This window comes from Castanea sativa, chromosome 8 (assembly GCF_040712315.1).
Source record: "Castanea sativa cultivar Marrone di Chiusa Pesio chromosome 8, ASM4071231v1".
NCBI lineage: Eukaryota > Viridiplantae > Streptophyta > Magnoliopsida > Fagales > Fagaceae > Castanea > Castanea sativa.
In genome coordinates, this window is record NC_134020.1 from 37,933,919 (window position 1) to 37,946,742 (window position 12,824).

General features: G+C 32.2%; 1 protein-coding gene across 1 annotated transcript; it reads left to right on the forward strand.

Moving 5' to 3' along the window:
• Positions 1-8,797: 8,797 nt before the first annotated feature.
• Positions 8,798-10,966, forward strand: LOC142608089 (protein FAF-like, chloroplastic). The gene is made up of 2 exons (XM_075779794.1): positions 8,798-8,943; positions 9,154-10,966. The coding sequence occupies exon 2, from the start codon at positions 9,203-9,205 to the stop codon at positions 10,850-10,852; it is 1,650 nt and encodes a 549-aa protein (XP_075635909.1). The 5' UTR covers positions 8,798-8,943; positions 9,154-9,202; the 3' UTR covers positions 10,853-10,966.
• Positions 10,967-12,824: the final 1,858 nt, after the last annotated feature.

The following is a 12,824-nucleotide window of genomic DNA, read 5'->3' on the forward strand; positions in this document are numbered from 1 at the left end:
TTGACCAACCTCATGGTCATTAAGGTGAAGATCAAGGAGATCTCAAGATCAAAGTTGCTAGAATTTTATTTTTATTTAAGGTTTATTGCATCAAGGTAAGTTTTCTTTGAACCCTAATTGAAAATTCAAAGATAGTATGTGTTCTTATGTCATAAGAACAAGATACATATTTTTCCTCCTTTCCGTATGATATGCATAATAAGATGCATACAAATTTTCAATATGTGTGTGCATGCGTGTGGAAAGGGCGGGGGCGGGTGGGGGGTTGTGTGTAACTTTTATTAGTGTTACATCACCAAATAACTTTCTTATATATGGAGGTATTTTTTGAGAAGCTCACAACTTCTTATATGCTCCACATATACTATTAAAATAATCAGATGTTAACAATTAGGGGTGTAACCAGGAATGTTCGCTTGGAGGGCCGAGTTATAGTGTTGATACAAAATTATAATTCATAAATCTATTGAAAATTCTGCTTTTATTTTAAGCATTATCAACCCATCATTATTCATATTATTAAAATTTTCTTATATATATATATATATATATATATATATATATATATATTTTTTTTAATGAATTATTTGGCACCTAATTTCAAACCCAAAAAAATAAATTTATGATATACTAACTAAAAGAGAAATGTAATATAGTAATATACTATCATATAACTATAGAAAAAATGAACAACTCTGCCTTAATAAACAAAGCATATTCTTAAAAATCTAAACACCAATACAAACTTTGATGGTTTTGTTTGACTATGTTGAGAATATTGGGATGAGATGAATTGATAAGAAATAAACAATGAGTTGGCAACACTATAGAGGAAAACAAGCAAAAGCACTTGTAGTCTGTAGTTTCCTTGTCAGGGAGAAAAGTAAAGTCATGTTTTGAAATGTTTAATAGGTTAACATCTATACTATTTGGAGAGAGTAGCTATTGACTATTAGATTAATTACAAGTGTTTGGACAATTGAAGGGGTCAAGTATTTTTTTATTTGAGGACAAGTTTCTTTAAACTATTGGACTAGTACAACTTTGAGAAACAAATGGAGGGCTAGTTATAATTTTTTAGTGTACCCATATCATTTTGCCATGTATACTACAGAAGAAATTTTAAATTTTGGAGGGATCATCCCCCGCCCCCAAAGGAGCTATGTGGCTCTGCCCCTGTTAAATCTCATATTAAAAATATATTTAAACTTAAGAAATTTTATACTTTAAGATTATAAGTAGAACATGAGTTAACACATTAGAGTGTAAATAATATCTACTTAATATGAAATTTGGCAAGTTATCTATCTTTAAACATTCCATTAGAAAATTACAAAGCCGTGATTTCTTTAAATGAAAAAAAAATTAAAAATTGGATGTAAAAAAAATTATAAACAAAACATATTAATAATAATTATAATTATCAAATTCCATATATAAAAAATAAATAAAAGAGATAAAAAAATACTTTGTTAAATATTTTCTTGCATTGCACGAGTTAGTGCTTCTAACTATTTTAATACATTTACAAAGAGACCTCAAAGTATTTCTTGGTTAACCACTTCTCGATTTGAAAAAACAAAACAAGTAAAACTACTAATAAAATAAGCACAGGAAAGTTCCCAAACTCAAATACACATGTCGATTCTTTCTTGGTGAAGAATTAGGCAAGTCGAAGGTCCTCTAAAATTGAAAAAAAGAAGTTATTTTTAGTGAACAAATATAGAGGCTTGAAGATTTTAACCAAAATGGAAAATGAAATCAAACTATGTACGGACACTTTGTTTAAAATTATATATATTCACTTGGACTATAATCTCCCCCTCCCCCCCCCCCCCCCCAACGAATAAATTATCATGATCATTCTTTAGAAATAAAATAAAATAACAATATGGCTTACCTTCGTCTCAAAAAAATTAATAAATATATAGATAACAATCTATATATTATATTATATGTTTCTTTTTCTTCTTTTTTTTATTTAACCTTTCCACGCAAATAAAAATCTCTCAACTGTAGTATGCAGATGTGTTTAATTTTTTTTGTTTTTTTCACTAGAAAAAATGTATTCTTTCAAAATGTAATAGCAATAATGGAGCATTGTAAAGTATGAACAAATTTTTTTGTGAAATCTAATAAAAAAAGATAAAATAAAACTAGAAAAATTGTAATGATGGGTTGAAAAATTGTCAATATTGTGGTGGGGTCATGGGCAAAAGTGCAGTCAATGTAGTGCCGTTGTTGTGCGGGTAGTGGTTGTAGTGGTGGTATGGTTGCTTTTTTTTTTTTGGTCAATGCAAAGTCGTCGTGTTTAATTAGGAATTGCTAATCACATTTTTCCCCCCTTAATTAAAGTTTGTAACTTATTAAGTTATTATTACTTTAACTTAAACTAGATAGTGATTTTTGAGTGAATTCAGTCTACAACTCAATCTTAGTATTCCCAAAATAAACTAATCCTAGCTAGTTAATCGAAATCGAATCCTACTCATAGTTTTTTTTCAAAGTTCAAACAAAATGGCTGAAGTATTGTTCCATTGTCTTTTCAGGTTTTGACGCTCAAACAAGGATATGGGAATTGTTGCTAAAGGCAAAGAAAAATTGTATATAATTCTGAAGGCCATTGAAACTCTCCCTCATATCCCTAACCCTAACCCAATAGTAGGTCAAACACTATCCACTATTTTTAAACCTTTTTATGGGTAAAAGAAAACTCAAGAAAAGTTGCATATGGGTCTTCTTTTTTCTCTTTGTTTTCTTAAAAACAAAGTTGCAAATGGTCAATTTAGCTTTCCTTTTCCAACAATTGGGTCCATTAGTAGTAATGCATTCTAATCCAATGCCTTTATAACTAAACAAAGATAATTGCATATGATGACGGAATCCTAAGGAATAATTAAAGGATAGCAATGATATTAATTATGACCAAATGCTGATCACTAAGTGCTACAAGCCTACATGTTGGTTGGCTATTAATGCAGTAAATTATACCAATGCATGGGGCTAGTATGTCTTTAAGAGAAAAGAAAAAGGAAAGTAGGGTGAGTTTGGTCGTCCAAATTTTTTTTTGAAATAGAGTTTGGTCCAAATTGATTGGTTACTACCCTACACAATGATGATGCATACTTTATGTTGAAGAACTTAATTAATGTTCAAATTTCGTGATCCATGGCCATAGTAATAATAATATAATAACTTTTCAAAGTAAAATTCTGATTCCTTGGTAATCATTTTATATTTCAATGAGTCAACTCCGAATCGATCCATCCCTTAGAGTGGGCTACCTATATATGTACGTACAAATAAACAATTTCATCATATATCGATTCCTTTATTTTTCAATCTCTATTTCTATCCTTTTCATGTATTTTTATGTTCCAATTGATTTCATATTAGCTCGTTAATTAGTTGACTCACACAATCAAATTCCTGTTGACTTATAGAAGGTGTAAGACAATTGTAATTCAATTTTTTAGCGGAACATTGTGAATCATGTTGTACGAGTTATGATTTTTTTCTTTCTTTCTTTTTTTATAAATACATAAGATAAAATTTTAATTTATAGCATCCACTTTATAATGATTATTTTTTCTCATCAAGCCAAAATATATATTGGTTAGTTAATGGTATATATCCAAAAGAGCCTAATTTTTGGATACATAGCACAAGGTTTTAACTTACACTAATTTTTCAATGTAAGATTAACCCACTATTTTTTTTTTTTGAAAATATTAAATATTTTAACATATACCTACAAAGAAAGAAAGAATAAAGTTTTAAAGAAAGTACTAACAGTAATGTATATCCAAAACCCACAACTTATGATTTTCTATACAACCCGAACTAATATTTTGGAAGACCACAACAAAGCTGCATCATATTTTTTTGGGTATAAATACCTTCTCATTTGACTAGATATATTTAGTTTAACTAGTAACAATTAATATTGTTTCTCAAAAAAAAATATAGTAATAATATTCTAACTTTTAATTTTTTTTTTAAACTAGTAATAATATAATATATCCTTTTTTCCGGCTGTGCTAATCAAAATTTTCATTTTTTTTTTTTTTTTTTTTTTGAGGAAGATCAAAATTTTAAAATTGGGATAACCAAGTAGAAGAAAATGAAAAGGGGCAAAGATATTGATGGAGAAGGTCTAGAAAAGCATAGAAGGCCTAAACTAACTTAAATTAATGTTTCGTAAAAAAATAAAAATAAAAACTTAAATTAATGTGTCTTCCACTATCTTCGAATTATCTTTCTCTGATATTCCATTTTCAAGTAAATTCTCCGATGAAGCGTCAATCTTCTCCCCTTTATATCTATTTATTTATTGTATTAGAAAAGCATCAGAATGAAACTGTCATCATCCGGTCACAGCGTCTTTTTTTGTCCTGAATATTTGTCCCATACGTTCTCAAAAGAGCGCCCATGAAATCCTTCCAATCACTCTCCGGTTTGGATTCCCAATTATGAATTTAATTAATCAAACTCATTCTCCATTGTATTACTAAAGAAATATTGGTAATAAGAATGTATTACAAATTTTACTAAATAAATTAAACTTTACACATATGTGTCTAGTTTGAAATACAAAACAAAAGAAAAAATTTTCTCAAAAAAAGAAAAAGAAAAAACCCAGAGAAATATGGAGCATAGATTCACATCGCCAAGCACATTTGTAGCGTCTCTAATATTGGTGACAACTTGCTTGAAAGGGTTAAATAGCAAAATTTGTGGCGTCCCAAATATCACTCTAACACCAATCACAAAATTTGCGGTGTCCCAAATATCACTCTAACACCAATCATATTCAGTGCCTTTTTGTATAGTAAAAATGGTAGTGTTTTTGTATAAAAAAAGTGTTTGTCAAAATAAATGTACATGAATGTCTTAATGACTGTATGGCTAATTTATCATCATTATTATGGAGCATAGGAGGAAAAAATAAAAATAATAATAATATCAACAACAAAAATGAAAGTTACCGATCAAAGTAAATTTTACTCATTTGTTTTATTCGGAAAGAAAATACCAATTCTACACTATTTTTCACCAAAATTCTTTATTACATCAAATTTATTATTATTATTATTATTATTATTATTATTATTATTATTATTATTATTATTATTATTATTATTATTATTATGTACACCTCAATATCTTACAAAAAGGACAAAGAAAATTGGTGTGCACTTCAAATGCACGTATCACTCACACAACCATATATATATAGTGTCCATAAATAGCGCATCTTGGTCCACAAAGTACGTTTATTATTTCTTTATATTTATAGTCCAAAAATATTTTTGTAATTCTTCCATACACGAGGCAACTCATTTGACTTCTCACGTCATATCGAGTAGGAAAATTTGAAATTAAACCTAGATATTTTTCCAATGGCTACTAAAAATATGTTGATTTTCAACCAATCTATTCACTAATTGATTTCCTACAAATTGTTAGCAGCCTCAACACTGTCAACAGTAAAGGATAATGGAAAAAGTGTGTAAAACTTTGACCTATGCATAACCGGTATTATAGGAATATTCTTTTTTGAGAGATGCTACGTCCGCAACATTTTCACAATAAGTCACAGGTGGTTAGTTGCTATAGGTTCAAATTTGAACCTAACACGAAGATTACTTTTTTACCCCAACAATAACAACCTGCCACTTAGAATTTATTGTAAAAATATTGTAAAAATGTTGCGGATATATCATTTCTCTTCGTTTTTTCCCATTAATTATAAATAAAAATGATATGTCCACAACATTTTCTTAAAATAAAAAAATTTAAAAAAAATTTTAAAAAAAAGATGCTCTTAGAGCATTCGTTAACAATTTTAGAAAAATTTTAATACCCAATTTCATAGTAAATATAGAAAATTAGTTACTTTTTTCTTTTGTCATAAAAAAAAATTCTAAAAATATTTCTTAAAACCAATACCTTTAAGATATTCATTAACTTTTCCTAATTAAAAATATAAAACTTTTTTTCTATAAAACTAACCTTGTTAAACTTGATAGTGTTAAAACCAGTGGAGGAGAAGGATTTTATTCAAGTGATTGAGCTAAGAGGCCTTTGAAAAAAAAATTATAGAAATGCACAAACAAAACTACTGCTTGATAATCAATATATAATTTAAGAAACAGGCATACATAGTAAAAAGAGTAGTGTTTATTACAAAGAAATTGTTTTACATAATTTTACACATACACCCAAAAAAAACTAAAATCCTGAATGTATAACAGATTATGTGCAGCAAATTTAACCCTAATATAAATCCTCTATCCCACGCAACTAATATTATATTTTATACTTCACTAATTCACACTCTTAGACTTCAGATGAAAATTAAAATCTTTTAGGCAAACCAGCCAGTTGTATAGATGGAACTGAGTGAACCATTTAAAAACAGAGGCTAGGACGTAGTAGATAAGCTTTGTAGGTTTGAGTGGCATTGCTTTATAGGCAGACAAGGCGCATCCAGGTTCCCATTGCGTTCCTTGGTTTGTGGCAAAGCATGCAAGTTGGTTTTCTATGGCTCTCTCTTCCTTTCTCTCTCTCTCATCTAAACATTTTTTTATATATCCAATTTGAGCTAATCAACATCACTACCTTTTGGTATTTATGAGTGGTCGACGTATTGGGCATCCTCTCCATATACGTATAAACCACATGACTTTTCACACAGTCTCGTAAACACACTCTCACACACTCACAGACACACAGTGAGAAAGAGAGAAAGAAAGAAAAAAATAAAAAAGAGAGAGACAAAGAGGACAGGTTTTATATCCAAAGGGGTCCCAAAATCTAGAAGTGACGCATTCCATTGTTTCCACATACATTATTCTCTGTCATTATTTTTTTATTATCGAATACTATTTTATTTTTATATATGATGGATTCTCAGTCAGGGTCTAGCTGATGGATTTCTGGCCGCCCAATCATATTGGTCTCTTTGAAAGTGATTCCTTTGCTTCTTCCCTAAGCCATTTTCACCCATCACTGTCACTTTCCGCCTTGCCTAATTGGTAACATTACTAGTGCATGGTAGCTCTTCTCCTTTTTCCTTTTGAGTTACACACTGTTATGGAGGTTCCTCGCTTTGCTTTGCTTAAGTTCTTCCTCTTATTATGTTGTCATAACCTTTTGATATACTGTACATGTTTCAGAAGCACTTCAAATTTTAAAGTATCACCATGAATTGGATTATCTGAAGCCAAATGCTTTAGTATTGGCATGCACGAAACAATTCACATTTAGAAATTGTTCAACATTAACGTGAAGAGAAGAGATATAATGGCTTCATATTACTCGAATATGTGCCCACAAGAAATTGCTGCACAGGCTTTAAATTACAGGTAAAGATATGCATGGTTAAAATATTGCCACTAAATGAGATAATATGTTTTGGTTTTAAGAACAATTGAAGGCTTCACAATATGTGACTGCCTTAAATCCTGACACATGTGCTTCATTCATTTTATATGAGTGAATTTTGGACCTTCTATTCAAGAAATAAAGATATCACTACACCACAAAAGTCGATGATATGCCATACCGTGAAGTCAAGGTTTATACCATTTCAACTCTATTTGCTTTGGAAAATATTGGTAATATATTGAACTGCTATTCGGAAATCTTCATGACTAGTTTCATTCTTCTAAGTAAGAATAAAGATGGAATGTGGCTTTCTTGTTTGTTACTGAGACGAGAAGTCATTTTCTCATATTAGAGCAGATATATGGTGGTTTTGTCTTGATTTTGATTGTGCAAGGTGCCAAATATATATTTAGATCAATTTATCACAACCAAGAACAATAGTCTCTATTTTTTTCCTTTTTTATTTCAGGAGAAGTCAAGCTCACCAGTCAACCCCATTAGGGGAGCTAGTGGGTCGAATCCGATTTCACTCCTTTGGAAAGGAACCAGACACTAGTGTCATTGAATTAGAAGATTTTTATTTAAGTTCATATATATATATATATATATATATATATATATATATATATATATATATATATAATGCTCAATTAATTTGAAGCCAAACGAAATTTGTATCCCAATAAATTTCCTCACTCTACCCTTAAAATAAATTAATTCAGTTAATCAGGGCATAATAAGAAAATCTATAGTGATATTAAGTGAAATTAAATTTTAAATGAGACTTTAAAAAATAAGCGAACCGATAGAAACTTTAGCATTTGTAAAATGTTGCTCACATTTAATGCCTTAATGTTAAAATCCTCTTACATATGACATTTGTAAGCCGGGTTGTGAATGCTCTAAGAAGAGGATAACTCACTACTTTTTCTTCGTAAATAATCTTTTTTCCTAATGCTAAATATTTGCATCAATATATATAAACCACTTCTTTTCATCACAAACTTCAATCCTCCTATTTCCTCTCTAGTAATAAATATGTATTTAATGGAATAATTTTATTCTAATAATATCACTATAGTCTAGAAATTACCAAAGAACAATAGGATATGCCTTAATTCATGTTCAAGTAAAATAATTTTCGAACTTCAAATACATAAAATAAAAATTAAAAATTAAAACTGTCGTGGCTAAAGACACTTTTAAGAGGGAGAGATAATGTGAACCAAAATGAAAATGGCCGGTCCATACTCCTTTTTGCTTTTGCAATCCACTTTTCTGATAAGGGAAAAACTAAAAACCAATGAGGGGGTGTCTTTTCATTGTGGCGTATGGGGGCCCCAATGGACACGGTTCCAAAGGCTTTTTTGGCTCTACAAATACCCACATTCCCCCATCCCCTTTCATTGCCATCACCCACAGCCACTCCTCAAACATCAAACATCAAACATCATCATCTGAGGGCTTCCCCCTTATTATTCCTTGCAACTCGCACCCAGCTAGTGGTCTGTAACCAGGCCTCTCTGTTGGTTGCTTGTTGCTTTGCCTGAGGTAAATATTCCATCCATCTCTCCTCTTTTCCCCCACCACAATTACACCTTCTTTTGTATTTTTGCAATATCACATGCATGTTTTTCAGTCTGCTTTGTAACTTTAAATTTTGTTACATACACATAAGCACTGTGCAACTCTAGCTAGCTACTAGCTCTGCTAGCTTCTTGGTTTTTCATTCCTCTCAAAATTTTCCTCACTTTTATGCAGCTAGAAGCTAGCTGAAGTGCTTGTCCTTCTCTTCTGCTAATTTGCTTAAATGTCAAGTCCTTTGAGCAAGTCCCTTCGCCTATCAAACATTCTTGACGAAGAGCCCAAGATCATGGAAATCAAGCAAGGCATCGTTTCCATACTTGGCTCAGACGAGTTTGAACAAAGAACAAGAGCCTCTTCTCTGCGAAGAACTCTCTCCGCAGACATGTCCTCCAGGAAATGGCTTGCTCAAAACGGGTTCTCTCCCATGAAAAAGATTGCATCCTCTGAAGAACTTTGCTTCTCCATAGCAAATTCATCATCATCATCATCCTCTTCAGAAGGAGAAGAAGACTATGAAGAAAGGAAGGGGCGAGGTGGACATGCTAATATTTGGAGCTTGATTAAAGAAGAAAAGAAGCAGTCAGAGCAACTCGAGAAGCAGACTGGACAATTCGATATATGGAGCTCAATTACTCAAAAGACCAACGAGGATGCTTCAAAAACACTCCCACCTCCTTATATTCACCCTCTTGTGAAGAGGTCAGCTAGCTCTTTGAGTGAAAAAAGTCTTCAAATTTGTACTGAGAGTCTTGGATCCGAGACTGGCTCTGATGGGTTCTCATCTTACTCTTCATCGGAGGCCGGTGACTCGGAAGAAGACAAGGAAGAAGAACAAGAGGAAGAGCAGCTGCAACAACCACAACAGCAACAACAACAAGAATTGCAAGAAGAGAAGGTGCCTGAAGCCTTTGATCAGAAGGATGAGCTGGAAAGTTTTAGAGTGGCAAAGTACCACTATGCTACTAGTAAGAAATCACAGTCTATATCATTCCCTCCACCTCTTCCTTCTCTTGCTCGTCAAGATGGGGCTTCACTTCGCATGGAGTCTCGTCGCCACAACGGAAGATTAGTCCTCGAAGCCGTGTCCATCCCTTCACAGAACCAGTTTCGTGCTCAAAGGCAAGATGGCCGCCTTGTCCTCACTTTTGCCAATACTACTCCCTCAGAAGAAGAAGAAGAAGCAAGAGATGAAGAAGAGCACCACCAAGAAGCAGAGAAAAGTGAAGCAGATCAGTTTGAAGAACTCGAGGACTTTGAGGAAGATGAAAATCCAGAAGAAGAAGAAGAAGAAGAAGAGTTTGAGGAAGAAGAGGATGAAGAGGGAATTGATAATGAAAACAATTCTAGGGGAGCCAAAGAAATAGAAATAGTGTCGAAGCAGACGCGAGGGCCAGCGTTTTCAAGTAGATTCATAAATGCTCACAGGTTAGCTTCTTCAATGATGAATAGGCCAATTGGAATAGCAAATAGGAATCAAGCATGGTCACACAACATCAATGAAGTTGTTGATTTTGAGGAGGATATGGATGTGAAGAAAGCGAAGGCAACCCAAGTAGCAATGTCTCTTCCACCTCGACACAGTGTGTCTCGACTCATACAGTCCCCAACAGCTGTGTCCTCCACAGCTTCAGCAGCCCCTTTCAATGCTTATGAGTACTACTGGCGAACCAAGCCTTCGGCAAAGGACATATCCTTCAAAAACCATAGCAACAAGTTCACTATCTCAAAGGACATAGTACCAAATCATGAGCAACAACAATTTCTTGCTGTAAAAGGGAACAAAGGAGATTGCTTGGTCCCTTTGCTAAAGAGTTGCAAGGACTCAAGAATGTCTTTACTGCTCTGGGAGAACTATTGCATTGCCACCTCTTGATCCCATCCAATTCATCCTCTTAATTAAGTCTTACCCTCTCAGTGTTAAATGTTAATCCAAATCCATTATTACTACTACTAATTTCCATAAATTATTGTACCCCGTTAATTGTCATTGTCTCTCTTTATTTTCCACTGGTATGTGTATGTAGTCAAAATAAAAGCAAAAAGTTTCAAAGGGAACAAAAAAAATACTTTGATTTAAAGCACCAAAAACTAAGAGAGAAACAGAGAGATGAATATAATTTTCTAAATTTCATATGGCCTTGTAGAGCTAAAGCGAGATCTTAGCATCATCTTTGACTTGGTGGACTGTCCTGTCTGTCGCTGCATTATGATGGTTCCTTTTCTTTAACTTTCTTTGCTTTTGTAATTTCTAGCCAATGGGGTTTCATTATGAGTCATGTCCGGCCTAATTGCTTTTAATTTTGGGAACATCGTGATCCGCACCTGATATGTCCGCTCCTCCGGTTTAGGTTAAGGTTGAGTGTGATGGATATTTCTCATCTAATTTTGTAACTAACATTTCTAATAGAATCAGCTTGTTCTGCATCCCTACTCCAACAAAAAATGTATGCAAGATTATGGATGCTTATCTTAAATAAATAGGGCAATGATTATAACATGTCTACTACTACACGCTTATCATGTACACACTTATCATGTATAATGCCGCGTGAGTTAAAATTATAATCGTGTTTTAACCATTTTACAATTTTAATTGAAATCATTTTAAAAATACAATTTTAAAGAGAGTATGTATGCATGGAATGTGCAATAACGAGTATATAAGGATAATGATTATCATATATTTGCTATTATATACTTACAGTACACACTGCCACGTGAGCTGAAATTATAATCGTGTTTGACCATTTCGCTATTTTAATTGAAATTGTTTCAAAAACACAATTTTAAAGAAAGTTTATATATATATATATATATATATATATGGGAATGTGCAACAATAAGTGTGTATGGGTAATGATTATCACATACTTACTACTACACACGGGGGCTAAAATCCATTTCACAAATTTATCTAAAATTGTTTCAAAAACACAATTTGAAAGAGAGCATATACGTATAGAATGTGTGCAATAACAAGTGTAACAAGATTTTCCTGAATAAAAGATATGACAAAATGATGAGAAGCCGCGTTCGACCATCACCCAATGGCAAGATGACACGCTCATGGTATAAATGTTGGTTCATGCTTGTGTTAGATGTGCCATTTTGTGTTGGCGGTGCTCTACAGCAGAGATATAAAACTAAAAAAAATAATAATAATAAAATCAGGCCGTGGAAGCTGACAAATTGACAATTAGCTTCCGAATGTTTCTAATAATTTGCATAATATTCTCACATGCTTATCTATACTATTTTGTCTCAGATAGCATTACATCTATCTTCTTATCTTTTTCTGTTCTTTATTATTATTATTTTTTTCCTTAGATAAAATAGCTTACATCTTTCGGTTAATATCTTAAGTTTTCTTTTTTGGTCGAGGACTTAAAGTTTTGTTCTTTTTATTTTATTTTATTTTATTTGGGTAATGAAGTTTTATTTTATTGTTTATGTCCATACATTTCTGACTTTGAAATTTCAGAGTTGGGCTCATATTTTCGCCAGAATTGGGCTCAACAGAAGTGTTTTTTGTCGAAATAGTAGCTGCACCACATGTTCAAGTTCAACCCAACGTCTCTCAACCCACGAGCTTAATTTTTACCACGTGACATATACTGATTGATTGCTAGCACCTCATGGCCTACGTTTTTGTTTTGTTTTTTTGTTTTATTTAATGGAGAGGGTTTATTTCAGAACTCGAAACAACATGAGACCTAAGGCAACAAATTTAAGTGGACTTTTTAAATATTTAAATATAAATTAAATAGTTTGACTTATTATTAAATTTTTGAGTGGGAAACTAGTTTACAGAATTTTCAAGTGCGGCTTTTTAAAAAAGATTGAGT